This window comes from Schistocerca americana, chromosome 10 (assembly GCF_021461395.2).
Source record: "Schistocerca americana isolate TAMUIC-IGC-003095 chromosome 10, iqSchAmer2.1, whole genome shotgun sequence".
Lineage (NCBI taxonomy): Eukaryota > Metazoa > Arthropoda > Insecta > Orthoptera > Acrididae > Schistocerca > Schistocerca americana.
This window is the reverse complement of record NC_060128.1, coordinates 104,499,060-104,521,732: the sequence shown is the minus strand read 5'-3', so window position 1 is coordinate 104,521,732 and position 22,673 is coordinate 104,499,060. Positions and strand designations below refer to the sequence as shown.

At 40.9% G+C, this 22,673-nt stretch overlaps 1 protein-coding gene across 1 annotated transcript in view; it reads left to right on the top strand.

Annotated features, from left to right (window-relative positions):
- Positions 1-22,673, top strand: part of LOC124552456 (cyclin-dependent kinase 2-like) — a 45,139-nt gene that overhangs the window by 15,225 nt on the left and 7,241 nt on the right. The window contains exons 2-3 of the mRNA XM_047126733.1: positions 4,792-4,987; positions 19,609-19,881. Of these exons, the coding sequence (XP_046982689.1) occupies positions 4,792-4,987; positions 19,609-19,881 (469 nt within the window). The remainder of the gene's footprint in view (positions 1-4,791; positions 4,988-19,608; positions 19,882-22,673) is intronic.

The window sequence follows — 22,673 nt, the reverse complement described above, 5'->3', positions numbered from 1 at the left end:
TGCTCTTAATAACTAATTGCACATCATTAAGCCACAAGTCAAAGCTGATGTTCAGTATTGGTAGATTCAACATACCCTTCTCGCTGCTGTATCATGGTTTGATTAATTTACTTGATGAAACATCAACATTTTTACCATTTTTGTAGTTAATTTCATTTCATTTGTGGTTTTTGGGATGCACTTACACGTTCCGAGATTACCTCTTCGTGAATCATTTACATTCGTACTTTTTTACTAGTCTTTGTTTTTATTTGACTTAAAACCTTGTATTTGCTTTATGCTGTAATTGTTGCAACCTATAGTGATCCATTGAGCCGTGCCACCTCACAAAGGTTTGCAGGGTATAGATGTAGATGCAGACCCATTTAGCAATAATTTGAACCACCCTTAACAAAAACTGTAACTGTTTAATCATATTTCTGCAATACAGTGCCCATATATTTGTTATACAGGTTGTGAGCAGAAGTAGTTATTTTGTAATGATTATACTTAGCTATATCTTTTATGATGTGTAGAAATCTAAAATACTGTGGGCTGACTTTTCCGTAATTACTAGTTACAATTGACCACACATTGGAAGGTGGGGAATTAATTGAGCTGGGTGGCTTAAAAACATTTAAATAAATTTGCTTAAATTACTGAAGATGTGTAATTGATTTCAAGTATTTTTCATTTATGTTTGCATTTATCTTAAGATTTTGTATCTTTTGAAATGTGGTACTATTCTGAACCTATTGTACTACATTATGATGTAGTGACATTTATCCTTGAATATATATTTTTTGTTTAGCTTTTGTGAATATGCAACTGTAACAGTTTGCATTAAGCATGGAATGAGGGTCAAAGGTTTATTGTTTAAAATTTTAAAAATATTGATGCACGCAAGAGCCCTGATGTATTGTCTAACTATAAACTACTGCATCTAAAAACACAGATGATGTGACTTACCGAACGAAAGTTCTGGCAGGTCGATAGACACACAAACATACACATGAAATTCAAGCTTTCGCAACAAACTGTTGCCTCATCAGGAAAGAGGGAAGGAGAGGGAAAGACGAAAGGATGTGGGTTTTAAGGGAGAGGGCAAGGAGTCACTCCAATCCCGGGAGCGGAAAGACCCACCTTAGGGGGAAAGAAGGGGTATACACTCGCGCGCGCACACAAACACACACACATCCATGGGTGGATGAAGGACTGTGAAGAGGTTGCCAATAATAATAAAATCATTCTTTCAAAGCCTCTTTGACACGATTGACTGCCTTGTCTCGATCAACTGCTTGTGGCAGGTGAGTCCTCTGCAAAGCTGTTGTTTTGTTCCTGTACTGACTCAGCTCTCGTGTTTTCATTTGCATATCCATGCCAAAATTGCATGTGTTGTGAGAATTGTCCCCTGTGCACTGTAGTACCTGAATGGTGAAAACTTGGTTATGAGGAACCCTCCTTTTTACAAAATATACTAGTAACAAAACATAGGCAGTTGCAAAATTCATAATGACTAAGGTTGTGTGGAACTGAGGGAAGGGGGGAAAATATTGTCCAAACATTTCAAAATGGATACATTTATCTGCTCCAGAAAATACCAGTAAATAACACCTTTTTCTTCATCCTTTGTATTTTGTTTTCTTTGTGAGTGTTGAGTAATTATTATAACTTCAAGTTGAACAAATATATTTCAAGGAAGACGCAATATGTGAAAGTCACAGATCAAGTAAACAGAGTAAGATGTGTGTACACTTTAACAGTCAAATATAACTGAGTCCAAGTCTAGCGCCCATTGGCTGGCTGGCCGCTTACGTGGCGCTGCTGCTGCATGGCCGGCAGACAGCGCCGCATGTAGAGGACGCACGTAACTGCGCGGCGGCACTTTGAAAGATTGGCGAGTCACAACAGTAATGTCATGGTTTTTTTATTGTTAGATATATCCTTTTCACAGTTTAACCAATTTTCACTAAAACATTTATCTATGTTCTTATTTACACTTTGTCCAGGCTTCTTCTTTTCCTTGTTTTGTAAAACCTAAGGGGTGCCTCTGTGCTTTCAGATATTTCATTACTCTTGTTGATCACTGTTAGGAAAAATCCTGAAAATCCTGGGCCCTTGTGCCACCTGTGCTCTGTGTCATAGGAAACAGGAAATGACAAAGAATATGAACACGCGAAAGCGCAAAATCCATTACTATGACAGGAGTGAGCCAGGCCAGTAGAGGTTAATCTGCGATTTTAGCGGATGGCACCACCACCCCCTGTTCCTGCAACTGCAGCGTCTGCTCCGTACTCGAGATACGGAACTCCACACTTGGCACAGTCAATTGATTATTGACATGACTGTCCCACTTGAAACATGGTTGGCAGCTGATTTACATGTAAGCACATTACGCTCACCCATGAGTAGTCAATTTATCAGAAAGTCCCTTGTGTAAAGTGAGTTTGAAATACAGCTTGATGGCAAAATATTATTTTATATCCCAACCTGCTGCACTGTTATTAACTTCAGATTTTGAGATACTGGCAGTCTTCAAGAAATTATTCATTCTCTTTACTGCCAGCAACCAAACATTCCACCTGTTTACACCACAGAATAGTTTTGTACAATCGATTGGAAGTATTAGGTTTCCTTGAATGGTTTAAGATATATTTACCCTTTTTCATTGCTATAACTGTGCAAATTCTGCTACACTAAAAATATAGGAGATTTTGAATTGCTCAAAATGCCCACATTATGAAATATCGAGGGTGAATTCTGAGGAAATGTATAACGCAGACTGAGGACAAATAAGTGGTCTGGAGAACAGAGTTCCAGGGTTCAAACAAACACAGTAGAGGAAGGAAATAAAGTATTAAATTGACTATAGCAAATGTTGAAAGTGACCACCATCCTTCTCTTGGCATTTTTGGGCCCTGGTCAGCAAGTTGCTGAAGGCGGGCTGAAGCTTGACTGCTGGAATTGTTGCAGTCCCATCTGAAATGTTCTTTTGGCACTTCTTGAAGACTAGGTGGTTTGTTGCAATATACCTGACACCTGAGGGCTCCCCAACGAAAGTAATCACTCACTGATACATCATGTGACCTGGGTGGCAAGCTAGAGCCACAACCAGGCTGACCTCTGCTGACAACTCCGGTAGGCTGAAGGTTGTGTAAATGTGCTCCGAGGTTCGTGTTAATGCTGCAACAAGCGGTTTCAAAATGTTGGCACCAAAGTCAGTGTCTGACAAAAGATGGAACCAGTAATGCGACATGCAGACACTGCACAGCAAACCCCAAACACGGTCATCCATGCGAGCCAACCGCAGGGACTCAGTGGTCCTTTGTCGGCTCCGCATTGGCCACTCCCGGCTAATACACAGTTATTTACTGCGCCGGGAGGACCCTCCTGTATGTCGCTGCGGGGCGGCTTTGACAGTGGCCCACATTCTGTTGGCCTGCCCCCTTTTAGCTGTGGTCAGGCAGACATTTGCGCTGCCTGATACGCTCCCTGCCCTTTTAACAGACGACTCCACTATGGCTGCCTTAGTTTTATGTTTTATTCGGGCAGGGGGATTTTATCATTTAATCTGAGTGTTTCTGTTTTATTTAATTGTTTTGTGTTGATTCTGGCCTTTGGCCTATGATTTTAAACCTTTTTTTTATGTGTTTCTAAGTGGTTGGCTTTTCCTTTTTTATTTCTATGGTCGGCCAACCACCGTCACACTCTGTGTGGTTTTAGTTCGTTTTGTCTTGTCTTTGTCTCAGTTTCTCTTGTTCTGTATCGTCTGTGATCTCTTCTGTTCCTCGTTTTTATTCTCTGTGGGTGTTCTTTGTCTTTGGAAAAAGGGACCGATGACCATAGCAGTCTGGTCCCTTTAATCCCTCAACCAACCAACCAACCAAACCCCAAACATGTGATCTTGCAGTGGTTAGTTATGCAGATTCTCTGCTGCCCAGAACCTGTGATTCTGAGGGTTGACATAACCACTCAGGTGAGATCATGCTACATCAGACATAAAGAACAGATCTGTGTCCAAGCCATTCATTGTTATCTCAGTGAACAGCCATTCACAAAAGTGGAGATGCTGAGGAGAATCTGGTTTTAGTGCATGAACAACAGACACGGTAGGGATGCATGTGCTGGCCCAGCAGATTATTTGTCCACCTGATCGAAGTGATATGCTGGTATCTTGCAACAGGTATCTGATTGATTTGGTAGGACTCTGAAGCATTTTCTGGCGAACTGCAGCCACATTTTGCTGTGTGCAGGCAATTTTTTGGATGTTTCTTGACTTGTTCAGAACATATCTTGCCTGATGCCATTTTTGGACTAAGTGTTGCGCCGCACTATTTGCTGACACTTTGCCGACATTAAACTTTTTAGCAAACCACTGACCGCACCATTTCCACAACGAACACCACCTTGCTCCACTGTGAGTACCATTGTCCCTTTTGCACTGCTCCACTCACACTGACATAGCCTGCACTACGCTCCCAACTGGCATGGATCACGCGGCAGGCGTACATGTGGTGTGCGCATCATGGAGTGCGGTTATATCCATACGTTCACACCCCTTTGTATCGACGGGTCTGGGCCCTTTTATTTGCCGCACCATGTATATTACTGGACATTTGCTTCTTTTTGCTTATTCATTAAAAATTGTAACATGTTATTTGTTTTTTGATTGGGATTGATTAGTAAAAAGAACTGAGAGGCTCAGATTTAAAATTAATAAGACAAGAGGTTAAATTTGCTTATCCACCGTGTGTAAGTAAGCAACAACGAGTAGTGTGTTTTTGTAGTACATAACAGGTTTCTTCTACACAGAGAAACTGAAGGAGTTCCATCGACAGCATTACGTGAGATTTCACTCTTGAAAGGACTCAAGCACCAGAATGTCGTTTCTCTTTTGGATGTGGTGGTTTCGGAAGCGAAACTTTACCTCGTGTTCGAGTTCCTACAGCAGGATCTCAAGAAATTTCTTGACAACATCACTGACCCACTTCCATTGGATCTTGTTAAGGTACGTGTAAAGAAAATTGTAATTTAGACGAGAGATGATTCTTACTTGTAATTGATTTCTTTGTAAAACAAATTGTTAGTGCGGTCTGCAGTTTAAAGATGTCTTTTATACAGCCCTCCATGCTTAGCTACACTGTCAAGCCTCTCATCGCTGTATAACTAGTGCAATATCCATCCATTTGAGTCTTCTTATTGTAGTTGAGCTTTGTTCTCCCGTTACAATTGTACCCTCAACACTGCCTTCCATCTCTAATTTAACTAATCTGTGATTCCCGAGGATGTTTCGTATCAACAGATCCCATTATCGGTTACTAAACCAATCTTCGGCATTCTTGTGCAGAACTGTATTTCTTTTTTTCACCCATGTTCCACTTTCATGTATTCCTACTTTCCCCCCAAATACTTTTAGAAAAGATGCTCTTGTGTTTGCTAGTCTGTATTTTATATCTTCCTTCATTCTGCCACTGCAAGTTATTTTTCTGCACACAACTACTTTCTGCATATGGTTTTTCACTCTCATTCCCTCAGCATCACCTGACTTTAATTTTAGCACCATTCATTACCCCATATAAAACTACAATAAATGTTTAAAAGTAGCAGTAAGTTAATTTTCTTATACTGGAAATGTTTCAAGCCACACCTAAATGCAAGTAATGTAATTTTGCATAATAGAAGTGTACCAAAACATTTCACAATGAAATCTGCAATGTTAATGTACTATGAGAAATATGTGTTCAAATCAAAACATAATCAAAGTTAAATTCATGCTTAAAACAAGTAATTACAAATAGAAAATTAACAGACAATTTAGAACAACTAATGCCAGTTGTCAAAAAAGCTGAAATTGTACCCCCATTTAAACCCATGTTAAAGATATGGCCAGTAGGCCTTGCTGGCAAAAAGTATATTTTGTGACAGTCTTTTTGTTGTGCCTATCTGTGACTCGGCATCTCTACTATATGATGAGTAAGAACTATCCTATGCAGAATATTGTTACATTCCACCACCACATGCTCCAGTCTGGTCACAAACATCACCCATCCCATCAAAAGCAGGGCTATTTGTGAAACCAGGCATGTGATCTACAAGCTAAGCTGCAACCACTGTGCTGCATTCTATGTGGGCACGACAACCAACAAACTGTCTTGTCTACATGAATGGCCTCCGACAAACTGTGGCCAAGAAACAACTGGACCGTGCTGTTGTTGTTGCTGTATTTTTGTAGTTGTCTTCCAAAGATTTGGTAAATAATCTTTGGAACTGGTATTGTGATGGCTTTCTTTGGAGTTGATTGTATCTTGCTGATAATTCTCTGTTGATTTGCCTGATAATTTAGATTAACATTCTAGTATTTTTTGAGGTTGGTGGCACTTTCTTCTGCTTTTTGTTGCAATTTTGCCCATGCATTAAGTCTTGCATTGATCTCAACAGCTGTAAGTCTACTGGGCATACAACAATATTATGAAAAGGAGGTGCTGAGTCGCAGATAGGCACAACAAAAAGACTGTCACAAAATAAGCTTTAGCCAACAAGGCCTTTGTCAAAAGTAGACCCACCTCCCCCCCCCCCCACACACACACACACACACACACACACACACCCACACACACACACACACACTAAAGCTCGTGCGACCACTGTCTCTGGCAGCTGAAGCCAGACTACCAGCAGCAGCAGCAGTGCCTGCTGGAAGAGGCAATTGAGTGGGAGTAAGGAGGAGGCTGGGTTGGGGACCAGTGAAGTACTGCAGGTGAGCGTGCAGGGATGAGGTGGCTCAAACACAACGTTCTTAATTTCAGTGACTGCTCCACAGCCTATGCTATGTGGATGCTTCCCACCACCAGCTTTGCTGAATTGTGCAGGTGGGAACTCTCCCTGTAATATATCCTACGTTCTCGTAACCCTCCTGGCCTCGGCCTTAGTTAGTCGTCGTTCTAGCCTGTCTAGCCCCTTCCCTGTTCCCATCCAACACTACACGGCCCTCTATTCCACCAATGCACCCAGTCTTTTTACTTCTCTCCTTTTCCACTACCCTCTCTGCCCCACCCTCCGTCTAACCTCCCGACTGTACCTAGCTACACTACCCTCTCTCCACCTTATCCCCGCACGCTCCCCAGCAGCACTTCACTGTTCCCCACCCCACCCCTATACTGTTCCCCCAGCTGCCTTGTTACCCCCACCCAGTTGCCTCTCCCATCGTGCTCTGCTGCTGCTGCTCAGTCTGGTTTCAGCTGCCAGAGACAGTGGTCACCCGCACTTTTGTTTGTTTGTGTGTGTGTGTGTGTGTGTGTGTGTGTGTGTGTGTGTGTGTGTGTGTGTGTGTGAGAGAGAGAGAGAGGGGGGGGGGGCCTCTATTTTTGACAAAGGCCTTGTTGACCGAAAACTTATTTTGTGACAGTCTTTTTGTTGTGTCTATCTGTGACTCAGCATCTCGTTTTCATAATATTGTTGTATGCCCAGTAGACTTACAGGTGTTATGAGATTGATGCAGCAAGACTGTATGCATGGGTAAAATTGCAACAAAAAGCAGAAGAAAGTGCCGCCAACCTCAAAATATAAGAGAAAGTTAATCCAAATTATCAGGCAAATCAATAGAGAATTATCAGCAAGAAAGCCGTCACAATACCAGTTCCAAAGGCTACTTACCAAATCTTTGGAAGACTACAAAAATGCAGTGCCCTATGTTAATACTGAAAGATAAGCAGGAATAATGGCTCAAGTAATGACAGAAATGCTGAGATCTTGTCACAAGCAATGAGTAAGCTGTTGAGCCGTGAAGAATCCCAGAAACTTAAAAAAAAAAAATCAATATAAATGCCCTAATGAAGACCAAACTTGAATTCTCCCCCCCAACCCACCCGACCCCCTGCATGCCCCTCTTCCCCAACACCCCAAGAGGTGAGAGGCGCACTGAAGTTTTTTGTAGTTGGTAGAGCAGGAAATAACCTGCCTTAAAGCACTAGCATTGTAATCAATCCAAGCATACATACAACAACAGTAGAAACGGTAAACAATTTGTAAAAAATATCGTGTACTGGTTTTCTGCAGATGGTCTCACTTACCATTTTTAAGGTACACGACATATACACTTTTTGCACATCTGGGGGTACTACAGCCAACGATAAGTGAAACACATGGTGAGAAAATAAGGTGGAATTTAAACTGGGAAAAGTACATTTTGGAACTATTAACACAACTTAGTTCAGCTTCATTTGCACTTGCGAGTATCAATGCAAAACTTGGGTATAAGCAAATCAGTTGACATATTTTGCATATTTTCATTCAATAATGTCATGTGGGACAATGTTCTGAGGTAACTCATCTTTGACTCTGCATTGGTGAGAAACATGTTGTAAGAATAATATGTGGTGCTGATCCACGGTAATCTTGTAGACGTCTGCAATCCAGAAATTTATATTGGTATGTGACCCCTAGACGGCACATGCCGGATTTTCTGCAGATTGTGTATGGTATTGTGTAACGCCAACCAGAGTTATAGTTGGGTTCAGTTCGGGACTTCAGGCAGACTAGTCTATTTCAGTAACTTCCTTACTTGGCGCATTACATAATTCTGCAAAAAGTGTCAGTATCATTGTGCACTCAGAAATTTCTAATGTACGATAAGGTGACTATATCCTAACCGCAAAAAAACACCGCCATGCCATAACGCCAGCACTACCTCTGTATTTCACAGTTGGCACTACACATGTTGGCACGTAACATTCTCCGACCATTTGTGAAACGCAAGCCTAAATCCTTCCATCAAGTTACCACAGGGCATAAAGTGAATCATCACTCCAAATCACTCATTTCCAGTTCTCTGCTAACCAGTGGTGTTACTCTTTGTCACTTAAAGTGTCATTTAGCATTGGCCCAGAAATGTATGACTTAGAAGAACTGTGTATCCATTGTACCGCATTCTGTGCAAAGTCATTGTGCCAGCTGGAATGCTCGTAACAGTTCGGAACTCATGAGTGGTTCCTTTTGCCGATTTTGTGCTTTTTTTCTCCCCCCCTCCTCCGCCGGCCATCCTGAACAATACTCGATGGCCTCTGACAGTACGTAAGATCTGCCAGGTCTCGGTTTTGCTGTGATTGTTCCTTCAAGTTTCCATTTCACATTTGGAAAGCTTCAGAAGGATTGAAATGTCCCCGATGGATTAGTTACTCAGGTGACATCCAGTCACTATACTCAGTTCATCATAAGAATAAATCTGATGTAAACATTACACCATGTAGTCTTCTGCATTTGCTTGAATCTCGTTGGGTTTCGTTTCACGTGGAGCAGAAGCCAAGTTGTGACCAGTACAGTCAAGTACGATCATTAGGATACAATTTATGCTGTGTTACACGCACATAGACAAAGCGAGAATGTGTGGGACAAGAGTTTTACCGGCGCATTAGTCTTGCACTGCACTGGCCAACCAGTGGTCCAAATAACCTTCAATGATGTGAGCAGTTGCAGTTCAGACGTAAAAAGAGATGGGCAAAAAACAATATGGCTTCGTATGTCATTTAATTTTTAAAGAGAGTGAAATAATATTCGGCAAAAATCAAACACTGCTGTGCACTTAGGTGACCGGATGGAAAGCATAAAATTCTCTCGTTAAGTCACTTAAGATATTAGTTAAGTCAGTCATCTGGTAATCTCTTACCTCTTTCCTTATCTGAATCCGAGAAATACGTTTCAGTTCGCGAACTGCTATCTGCTATGTTGATAATGAGTGGATCAACAACAGAATCCATGAAGCCACCCAGGCACTGCATTTTCTCCTCTTCTTTTATGACTTGCCATTCTGTAGCCCACCAGCATTCGGCGGTGATATGAAAAAGCTGTGTGCGTTAATTCCGGTATGTCTGACAGGTTAACGGTCTTGTTCTTTCTCAGGCCAAATTCCGCAACTTGCCTCTGGATCAGTTCCGTTAGGTTTGTATTGTAATGGTAGTGTGGCAAATGTAAAAGTGCAGCATTTGTATGATGTGCTTGATACTGTGATTTTAAACAACCTTTATTAACAATATTTCATAAAATATAGATAATTGAGAATTTATATTTGAAATGAAAACAGGAATTTCACATGCAGTATGTAATTAAAAACAAGATATGCATTATTCATAAAAAATGATGATTAATTTTACAATTACGAGATGTAGGTAGAAAGTTTGGAAGGTAGGAGACGAGATACTGGCAGAAGTAAAGCTGTGAGTACCGGGCGTGAGTCATGCTTCGGTAGCTCAGATGGTAGAGCACTTGCCCGCGAAAGGCAAAGGTCCCGAGTTCGAGTCTCGGTCGGGCACACAGTTTTAATCTGCCAGGAAGTTTCACGAGATGTAGGTGTTTCAAATTGAAAAAAAATTGACACATTGAGGCTTCAACCAGTGAACCTTAAAATGCCACAAGCTACTATGCTACCACTTCCACTGTATCTCGAATGTGCAGTTGTGAACAACTGTATCTAACACAATCCATAGAAAAACTTCAAAGCCGATTATCTGTATATTTATGACATACCTTAAGATCAACCTATTTCTCTGCACCTTTTAACTGTGTTCCATACGCATTTCATTACGGAACAGTAAGCAGCCTCTGACATTTTCATATTGCCGTATTAACAGCGCGACAAGCAGTGCAGATGCTGTGACTGTGCACGATTTTTGAAATAAAAATGCATAGCTAAAGCACTATTAAGAAAAATGTTGATGGCTCGTAATACCCCTCCCCCCAACCTCCGATCACTTAGTATAGAACCTACACAAGCGGCAGAAAGTGGACATGTGCTGTAGGCTGCTGTGCAACACTCTCACTACACACTCTGTCATTGCTAACCTCAGGACGTCACTCTGCATTGCACTGCAGCCACGTTTACGTGGCTGCCATCATCGTTGCTCCTGCCAAGTGTGAATTTCAAAGTGTAATTCGGTTTCTGCAAGCAGAAGGGAATAGTGCAGCAGAAATTCATCGGTGAATGAGCTGAGTGCACGGTGATATCTTCATGACTGACAGTGAGTTGTGCTGAAAGTTTAAAGATGGCCGAAATGACATGCTTGATGAAGGGGCCAAGGACGCAAGTCTATCGTTACAGCTGACCTTGTTGAAAGAGTTGACAGAACGGTTAAAGAAAATCGTATGTTCACCATAACTGCTTTATCTATGGAAATTCTGAAAGTTTTAGGCTCTATCGCACACTATATCATTACTGAACATCTAGGCTACCAAAAGCTTTGTGCTCGTTGGGTTCCAAAAATATTGATATACGACCACAAACGTCACCGAATGGTGTCAGCTTTGAATTTCCTTGGCTGTTATTACAATGAAGGAGAGAACTTTCTGAAATCAGTTGTTACTGGAGACGAAACTTGGATCCAGTACAATCCACCGGAAACAAAACGACAACCACAACAATGGATGCATCCAAATTCACCAAACAAACCTAAACAATCAAACATTCAACAACAGAAGGGTTATGGCTACCATGCTTATTGTGAAACTGTACGTTTGCGGAGAGCTATTCAAAACAACAAAAGAGGAATGCTGACTTCAGAAATCATGGTGCTCCATGACCACGCTCGTCCACACACTGCTGGCACAACCCAACAGCTCCTTGACAAATTCAATGGGACATTTTCGATCATCCGCTGTACACTCCTGACCTGGCACCCAGTGACTTTCACCTTTCCCCTGAACTGAAGACATGGCTAGGAGGGTGGCACTTTCAAACCATTGAAGATTTTCAAAACAACATCAATGCTCATTTGCCATAATTGGCGGCAACATTTTTTGAAGAGCTTATCCACAGGTACGATAAATGTCTCAATCTTTTTGGTGATTATGTTGAAAAGTAACCATAAGTGTACAAAACATTTGGTAATAAAATAATTGTTTTCTATGAACTTGTCTTTTATTAGTAGCCTATCGGAGGTTGGTTTGTTTTTTGTTAAGGCAGCCCTCATACATTTGAAAGTCTTAAAGTTTCATTTAACTTAGTAATAATATATCTAATACACAAGTACAGGGTGTATACAACCCGGGAGATCTGGGACATACCCGGGAATTTTTTCATCCGGGAGAAAACTGGGAAAAAACCAGGAATTATTTAGAATTCCAGGAATTTTTCATTGTTTTAGTTTTCAGTTTTAACAAAGGATGTTACTGTATCCCGCTACTGCAGAATAACACTGCAGCAACAAAATATGAACGAGAGTATAAAACTTAAATTGCAAAGGAAATGCGCTATATTAAAAAAACACAGTGCTCATACAAGCGTTGCCAACAGCAAAATGTATCAGAGGGTTTAGGAAGACTATGCAATGCTCCGTGACAACAAATTACCTCCTATGAGCATGACATCACAACTATTTACATTAGATTCAGGCAAGCAGTTACGAATGCGCAGTTGAGTCGCGTATGAGTAGTACCTCCTCCCGCTTCTGGCTGCAGAAATGTCGCTGTTGGTTGTGTAGCAAACCGGGTGGCAATTTCGGTGGTGAGGGAGGCAAATTCGTATTCTTGAGGGGGGGAAAATCTTGTTTCACAAAGCATCTAGCGCACGTCAGTCTATCAATTATTCAAATGATTTTCAAATGCATCCCTGTTGCTTTTTGAGCACATTCTAAGTTGATTTCTGAATGAATCATAAGTTGATTTTTGAATGCGTGCGTAGTGTACTTGATGTCCATGCCAGAGGAATCCTCGCCGCATCTAGAAATAAACTTTTCTGCAGACAATAGGGGATGCGGCTACACGAGCTGAGCGGAATAAAGCCAAACGGGATGAATGCCATTTGTTTATGTGATTGATTGGGTATGCGAATGATTAGCGTTGTTATAATAAGAAGTCCATAGTTTCAGACTACCAGAGTTGAAATAAAAGGCTAACAAGAATAACAGGTAAGAAAGATTACGTATTATCTTCTCGGTGTATCCAAGAAAATGAAATTTGACAGAACATTTTTGGCCAGATCGCTACAGTAGAAGTTGTACATTTCCAGGCTAGCAGCCGCTTAAGTTCTATTCTGGGAGTAGGGCGGAAAATGCGTTGTACGAACACGAAATAAGGCCTAAGGGGAGAATAATCGCTGGATAACTAAACCGGTGATTCTGGCAGGGTTAGTAGAGTTAACCAGGGAATGAGTTTTGATAATTATAGGAAAGTTACAGAATTAGTGATGAGAAGATTGTTTGTTAGAACGAGGAAGGAGAAGAAATGGGGAACATCACACAAATTATGGAATAATATGACAATTCCAAATTATACAAAAATTTCGTACCACTACTTTCCGATCTCGTGCTTCAGAAACTGAAGCGTTTGAATGAAATGTGAAACTATTTCCTAACATAAAGTTTTTTTGCTTTTAGTAGGCCAAATAGGCATTTCATATTGGTACTTCGCGATTTATATTCTGTCGTGTTATAAAAATGACCATTGTTACCAAAACAGTCTCACTTATTTGGTGTGTGTTACAGTGGCTGCAATATTAGAAAGGCCTGTTTCCTTTTGTCTAGCAAACAACAACAAAATAGACGTAATCAGATCGAGAAACCAAACCAGTCTTGGGTACTATTTGTATTAACAGCTTTTTCAGTATCGGACAACAACATTTAGATTTTTCATGGAGCAAAACGTTTGACGAATTTTAATGAGGTAACAGATTCTTTCGCAGAAAGGAAACCTCACCATGTAAAGCTGTAGCTAGATTGGGGGGGGGACACTAGGACTTAAGGATTGAAGAAATGTGTACTGTCTTGCTTGTCTCTTGTCTTGCCTGGTTTTATGTATCCTGTATTTCATTTTATGTCACACAGAACAGCAAGTTATTAGCTAATAGGCAATAAAGAGTCAATTTTTTTTTTTTTTATTTATTTATTTTTTTTTTTTTTATTTGGGGGGGGGGGGGGGCATGATGACAAACTGGCCGACCGGGAGCAGGAGAGGTACCACAGGACATTTTAATTTATGCTATCCTGAATATAATTTGATGGCATCCATTACAAAATATACACATTTGAGTTCCACAGTGCGAAGTACAATGATGTTCGGTAAAAGAATGCTGTGTGAAGAGGCATGGTACTCCACTTTTGCACACTTGAGACCAAATAACATGTCTTACATTTCCTCGAAGTTATATGTTTTATGCATCAGACTCTTCAGAAACGTGCGCTACAAAATGAACATATTTTTGAAAAGTTTTTAAATTTTTTACGCCTTATCTCAAATGTTCGGGGGGGGGGGGGGGGGGGGGGGGGAAGGCGCCACCACCATCTAGTATTGCCCCAGTTTGAAATGTCGTATATCCGGCGCTGAAGCGGATTCACGCAATTATGGAAGACTACAATATGTTGTTAGTTCCTGATTCTATTTTATTTCCACCTTTCTGACAGTCAAGCATTAATCGTCTTGTAGAACAAAGAAGTTATTTTTGTCGCTTTGCTGAAGAAATTTGCCTTTTATTTATCTTTTCCACTGAGGCAGCCAGCTTGTTCCAAACGAAGTGTTTAATTCCCCACTATTGGCTAGTTTCAACTGTTCACTGCATTTAAAGCGCATGTTTTCATCTTCTAGCACGTATGGCTTTATGCCATAATAAAGAACCAAACATGAGATGTTACAGAAAATGTACATCTCGAAAACCACACTGAAAAGCTTAATATTAGATCGAAGCCTACTTCGTTGGGAATCTGGACATATGAATGTGCACTTTAACACGAATTATTCATTTCAGTATGGTTCAAGAAATTCCGACACTCTTGGAGTATCGTCTGATGTGTTGTTGCTTTTATGACATAGTGTAAGATCTTTTAATGTATTACACATACAAACATACGGGCTTCCTACGTCATCACAGCTGCACAAGCGCGGGGGCATCTCTTATGTGGCACTGTCTTGCAACTGCTGGAACAAATCTATTGCTAACAGATCTCGGGGAAAGTATTACAAATAGTGGTTTGAACATTGTTATTTTCAAAATAAATTTCCTTTTGCGCACGATGAACTATGTGCGAGAATGTACGATGAATTTCTTAAATCGCAGAGCGTTTGACTCTCATTTAAAAATCAACTCTTTGATGACAAGCCATTTAGAAGAATTTCGAGCCCAGAAGATCAGAGGTTTATGTTGGTATTAAACATTTTACTGGCACATTTGTGTGATGTGTCTTAAAGTGTAAAACACGCAAAAGAAGTCGACGTTATATGTGAAAGCTTAGTTTCTCTTGTAGCGTATTAATCTTCGCGACAAATATTATCTATGAAATGTTTGCTTTTCCTGTAGCAACACTATGTATTTTAATTTAAACCATTAACTTTTCCTGTTTGTGTGTTTTTGCTACTTAACAGTGATGTTGCTATTGGCTGACTACATCACTTGTCTTATGCTATGAATATCCGCTGTCATCAGCTGGCGAGATCACGTGACATGAGCTGTGACTGGCTTACAAAAGTGCATCGCAATCTCGATTTCAATGCTACGGAAAGTAACATGCAGTTTTTTGTGCAATTCGAATTTATACTTTCGTAATACAAAAATATCCAACGTATTTGTTGCTGCGCATCAAAGAACTTTCCAAAACGTGGTTTTTCCCCCTGAGTTTCGTATTCTACTGTGCCGCTGTATAAAACCATAACCATTTAAATGATTGATAAATTTTACAGTTCCGAGAGAACGTATACTGTCACTTAACACAGAAAAAGTGTGTTTTCGCCCGGGAGAAAGTGTATTTTTAACCGGGAGATCCGGGAAAAATCTGGGGAATTTTTTTTCCTTGTCCACGTATACACCCTGAAGTAGGACCTACTTCCAAGAGCGTAACACCTCCAGTGTAGGTTTGCTACGGCGTCTGACCAATCATCAAGAGTGTGCCTCAGGTTTATTCTTATGATGAACGGAGTATAATTTACATTCAGAGTTACTGAGCTCTCCTCTGCTGTTACTGCTTGTTCACTGAAAATGTAGTACTGCCCACTGGTGGGTTTCTGCCTCGTGACATGCAGCAGTCAGTCCTGCATTACCTAGAGGTTCCCAGATGCTTTCGATGAGAGAGTTTGGTGTCAGTACAGCTATGGAAAATTTGCTTACGCTATAAGTGGTGCGAAATGTTTTACAGAGTAAAAAATTGTTACTCCAATGTGTCGTGCTTTAAGTAGATTTTAAAGTGTGATGAAATGCAAAATCTCTGTATTTTAGCAAAATTTATTAAAATTAGTATATTTTGGCAAAATTTATTACTTTTAAGAGCTAAAACACCTTAATGTATGGGCACTGGACTCTTATTGTCTCTAATATATATGCAAAAACAAAGACGAGGTGACTTACCGAACGAAAGCGCTGGCAGGTCGATAGACACACAAACATACACACAAAATTCAAGCTTTCGCAACAAACTGTTGCCTCATCAGGAAAGAGGGAAGGAGAGGGGAAGACGAAAGGAAGTGGGTTTTAAGGGAGAGGGTAAGGAGTCATTCCAATCCCGGGAATGGAAAGACTTACCTTAGGGGGAAAAAAAGGACAGGTATACACTCGCACACACGCACATATCCATCCACACATACAGACACAAGCAGACATATTTAAAGACAAAGAGTTTGGGCAGAGATGTCAGTCGAGGCAGAAGTGTAGAGGCAAAGAAGTTGTTGAAAGACAGGTGAGGTATGAGTGGCGGCAACTTGAAATTAGCGGAGATTGAGGCCTGGCGGATGACGAGAAGAGAGGATATACTGAAGGGCAAGTTCCCATCTCCGGAGTTCGGATAGGTTGGTGTTAGTGGGAAGTATCCAGATAACCCGGACGGTGTAACACTGTGCCAAGATGTGCTGGCTGTGCACCAAGGCATGTTTAGCCACAGGGTGATCCTCATTACCAACAAACACTGTCTGCCTGTGTCCATTCATGCGAATGGACAGTTTGTTGCTGGTCATTCCCACATAGGATGCATCACAGTGTAGGCAGGTCAGTTGGTAAATCACGTGGGTGCTTTCACACGTGGCTCTGCCTTTGATCGTGTACACCTTCCGGGTTACAGGACTGGAGTAGGTGGTGGTGGGAGGGTGCATGGGACAGGTTTTGCATCGGGGGCGGTTACAAGGATAGGAGCCAGAGGGTAGGGAAGGTGGTTTGGGGATTTCATAGGGATGAACTAACAGGTTACAAAGGTTAGGTGGACGGCGGAAAGACACTCTTGGCAGAGTGGGGGGGATTTCATGAAGGATGGATCTCATTTCAGGGCAGGATTTGAGGAAGTCATATCCCTGCTGGAGAGCCACATTCAGAGTCTGGTCCAGTCCCGGAAAGTATCCTGTCACAAGTGGAGCACTTTTGTGGTTCTTCTGTGGGGGATTCTGGGTTTGAGGGGACGAGGAAGTGGCTCTGGTTATTTGCTTCTCTACCAGGTCGGGAGGGTAGTTGCGGGATGCGAAAGCTGTTTTCAGGTTGTTGGTGTAATGATTCAGGGATTCCGGACTGGAGCAGATTCGTTTGCCACGAAGACCTAGGCTGTAGGGAAGGGACCGTTTGATGTGGAATGGGTGGCAGCTGTCATAATGGAGGTACTGTTGCTTGTTGGTGGGTTTGATGTGGACGGACGTGTGAAGTTGGCCATTGGACAGGTGGAGGTCAACGTCAAGGAAAGTGGCATGGAATTTGGAGTAGGACCAGGTGAATCTGATGGAACCAAAGGAGTTGAGGTTGGAGAGGAAATTCTGGAGTTGTTCTTCACTGTGAGTCCAGATCATGAAGATGTCGTCAATAAATCTGTACCAAACTTTGGGTTGGCAGACTTGGGTAACCAAGAAGGCTTCCTCTAAGCGACCCATGAATAGGTTGGCGTACGAGGGGGCCATCCTGGTACCCATGGCTGTTCCCTTTAATTGTTGGTATGTCTGGCCTTCAAAAGTGAAGAAGTTGTGGGTCAGGATGAAGCTGGCTAAGGTAATGAGGAAAGAGGTTTTAGGTAGGGTGGCAGGTGATCGGCGTGAAAGGAAATGCTCCATCGCAGCGAGGCCCTGGACGTGCGGAATATTTGTGTATAAGGACGTGGCATCAATGGTTACAAGGATGGTTTCTGGGGGTAACAGATTGGGTAAGGATTCCAGGCGTTCGAGGAAGTGGTTGGTGTCTTTGATGAAGGATGGGAGACTGCATGTAATGGGTTGAAGGTGTTGATCTATGTAGGCAGAGATACGTTCTGTGGGGGCTTGGTAACCAGCTACAATGGGGCGGCCGGGATGATTGGGTTTGTGGATTTTAGGAAGAAGGTAGAAGGTAGGGGTGCGGGGTGTCGGTGGGGTCAGGAGGTTGATGGAGTCAGGTGAAAGGTTTTGCAGGGGGCCTAAGGTTCTGAGGATTCCTTGAAGCTCCGCCTGGACATCGGGAATGGTTCCTGATGAGGCAACAGTTTGTTGCGAAAGCTTGAATTTTGTGTGTATGTTTGTGTTTGTTTGTGTGTCTATCGACCTGCCAGTGCTTTCGTTCGGTAAGTCACCTCATCTTTGTTTTTATATATAATTTTTCCCATGTGGAATGTTTCCTTCTATTATACTAATATATATGCAGTTATATGTGAAATCACCACATACAGATGACACAAGTGAAAATTTAAGAGTGTAAACAAATACTTAAAAAACTACATGTATGCTAGACAACACACATTTTTGCACTCCCAAATTATCAGTGAGTAGATAAAATGAGATTCGTCTCTGCTGTATTATACATAATTGAAAAGTGAATACTAAACAAAGTATGAGGTATTTATACCCATCAAATATGAGATACATTAGTAGATCACCGTCTGCAGTTTACAGAATTTTACTAGATAATTTTGAACAGTGTATTTTATACCTTTTTTGCAAGTGAAATTGTAGTAGTGTAGAATTTCTGAATTTGAGACTTATTAATTCTTTTGCTTCTCCTTTATTCACTTCGTTCCTTGTCAGTATATAAATACAGCATTCTTGTGTTAAGGACAGAAAATTTTGTTAGGAAAGTAGCTAACACAAGTTGGTCGCTTGAATTTGGGAAAGCCTAATTTTGTCTGCTGTATTCTTTACTGCAACACACACCCCCTGTAATTATTGAAGGAGATTTTCTGAAATAGGAGTAATGCTACAAGTTTTTTATTTATTTTTATGCCAGGTGTGGCATCACTGGAATTGCATACTCTTAATTAAACCTTTACGGTGTAATGTTTAGTTAATTTGTAAAAGTGTGAATAATGAAAAGAAGAGAAAAAACTTTAAGGTAAAAATTTTGTATGCATATGTTGTTTAGAACATGTATATACATATCTAGGTCATTTAAATGCAGACACAAGTTGAAAATTATAAATGCTAAGTTAGAATTTCAACTCCTCTTGGACAGTAGAAGCAATAGTTAAAACAACGAAGTCATGATCTATTCTCTCTCTCTCTGTGTGTGTGTGTGTGTGTGTGTGTGTGTGTGTGTGTGTGTGTGCACCATGCACCAATTTTGGTTTATACTCACCATTCTTAACTGTCTTTAAAAGTTTCACAGTATGTGGCTATTTACACTACCACGTTGTCTGAAGTGAATTTCCATTGATGTGTTTATTGTGATATGATGAAGTTGTGAAAAAAAGTAATGTTTTATTACATGAGTAGCACCTCTTTTTGCAGAGCTATGCCCACCAGCTGCTCAGTGGCCTGGCCTACTGCCACGGCTGCTGTGTTCTTCACAGGGACCTGAAGCCTCAGAACCTGCTGATAGACCAGCATGGCTACATCAAGCTGGCGGACTTTGGACTGGCGCGGGCGTTCGGCATACCCGTGCACACGTACACCCACGAGGTGGTCACCCTGTGGTACCGCGCACCAGAAATTCTGCTGGGCAGCAAGCTCTACACGACAGCTGTCGATGTTTGGAGTCTGGGTTGCATCTTTGCCGAGATGGTGAGATATATCTTTTTTTTTGGCAGTTCTAATGAGATGTTTTAGAGAATAATATTAAGTCTATTGCTTTTCTGTGGGCATTGGTGTGGATTTTTAGTAGACATCAGCATTATTTTGAAATTCGTACACACAGGGCGTATACGCCTGGAAAATCTGGGAAAAAGTAGGGAATTTTTTCATCCAGGAAAATCCTGAGAATGTTTTGGAAGTCTGGGAATTTTTCATTGTCTTAGTTTCCAGTTAAAATGTTGTGCTTTTGACTGGTAAGAACTGATACTCTAACAAAGAATTTTACTTTAGCCCACTACTACATCATTAAAGCATAAACAAAAGAATAACACCAAAATTAAACTTTAATTATAAAGAAAATTTGTCATTTACAATAAAAGAACATGATCTACACACAAGTGTCTGTTGATAGCAAAATATGTCAAAAACTATGCTGTAGTTGTTACACTATTTAAATGGTTGTCTCAAAGTTCAGTACCATTTTACCCAAATTATAATCTTCATACATTTGCTATCAGTGGCATCAGTAGGCGATTGCTGCATATCTACATTGCGAGCAGCAAACCATTCACTCGGTTACCATCACTTGCATGTTGAGATTGATCATGCAGAATAAATTTTTGAAGTACAAAATTTGGTTGGAACAATGTGATACTGAAACTTTTCCAAAGAAAGTATTGAAAAAAAAGAGTATGTTCTGTTTTTATCAAAACCTTGAAACGACATTTCTCTTAAGTGAGTGTGACACCAACAATGACTACCACAATTCTCTTATCCTGAGCTGTGCGCATGCTGTAACAACAGGCAGCAATATCCAAGGCTATTCACCTCTCTCCAAGCCAGGAAACAAATTTCTCTCCTCTGGCTCTTCCAGAGTGTATTGGTATCTGACATATGGCTTGTACACTGTGTGATCGGAGGTATTCAGACATCTTCATGTAATTCTCGTTTAAAAAAACCTTACCAACAGCTGTATATTTTTGGTTATTTATACAGCTTTTGGTAAAGTTTTTTTAATCGAGAAATATGTACAAGCCAATGTCACCTGGCCATAGTGGACCGATAGAGACCTTTATGTAATGTGAAATTGAACAAAATATGTTGAGAAGCAGGTGTGCCAGTATAAAACGAGGCAGGAAAGTATCACTTGGTTAGTAGAGAAAATTAGTACCATCAGAATGGGCCAATCAGGTGAGTTCAGTGACTTTGGATGTGGACTTTGATGTCATGTGAGTAACAAAACTGTCATGGATATTTCAACAGGAGTCAGCTGTTTGGACAGTGATTCTAAAGTGACGAAGTCCAGATATCACAAGGACTCTGCACAGGGACTTAAAAAGAATGAGATATAACAGTCAGGGAGCTCCTCTTAAGCCACATGCTTCTGAACGCATACTCCACTCCATTTTGGCCTGATGCAGCAACAGTGGTTCAGTGTTCCAAAAATAGAGAACAGTTTCTGCTGCAGGTGTTTTATTAATAATGATGTGTTTCTCACGATTAGTGCATGTTTAAATTATCTGTAATTAGTAATAACAATCTTGTTACATAATTTTATTCGTGAACCTATGTAGCACTGATCAGTGAGATAGCTAAGCTAAAGATGAGAAGTAAAGTGATACATTTGCCCTAATCAGCGGAAACTGCATAGTCATATTTAAAAGCCATTGATATGATGGTGTTAAAGTGAAAGCCGTAGTCGTCAAATATAAACATAGGAAAGCCTGAAATGGCACATGAAAATCTTTAAGTTAAAAGTGTGAAAATAAAACATTAATGTAAGAACAAATATGTGTGGGTGCCGGATTAGGAACCAAAAAGGAACTCGCTAAACCATGGCAATATGCAGGGTGAAAAATGGTTAGTTGCCCACAGCCACGAATCACAGTCGTAGGCAAGCAACCCCAAAATCCCCAGACGCATGCTCATTTGGTCGAGGAACCTCGAAAGGGATATGTCAATATGCAGCCCTTCTCAGTCCCCCTCACAATCCCCGCAACATGAAGACCAGAGCTACAATTTCCCACAGAGAGGCCATTTGGCTACCATCATGCACCCAACTTCGGAAGGATGCTAAGGGATGGATTCAGAAGGTCAATATATTATGCATCTTGCGGGCTTTGGGCTTGCTTCACCATATACATTGTCTAGAGCAGTAGTTGTTTACCATGTGGTTCAGAGCTATGATTGCTATCCTACCTTCGCACCACATATTGCCATGGTTTGATGAGCTCCTTTTTGGTTCGTAATCCTGTGCTCGTACAGATTTAATTTATTAATGTTGTAATTTTACACTTTTAAATAGAGGTTTTCACTTGCCAAATCAGGCTTTCCTCCATTTATATTTGACAATCACAGCTGTCACTTTAATGCCACCATATCGGTGACTTTTAGTTTAGACTGTTGTGGTCTCTGCTGCTTGAGACAAGTGAATCACTGTATTTCTCACCATTAGTTTAGTTATCTCATTAATTGGTGCTACATAGGCTCGTGAGTACACTGTTATGTAACAAGATTCTAGTTACAGATAACCTAGAGATACTACACGAAACACATAATTAATAACGAAACACTTTCAGCAGAGAATTTTCTAGTTTTGGAACCACACATTTCTATAGTCAATGCTAAGCGGCACTTGAGATGGTGAAGAGAGCCACTGGACAGTAGAGGACTTGTGATGAATCATACTATACCCTGTGGCGATACTACAGCAGTGTTTAGGTATGCTAATTACCTGAAGAATGTTACCTGTCCTCACGTATATTGTCATTAGTGAAATACGG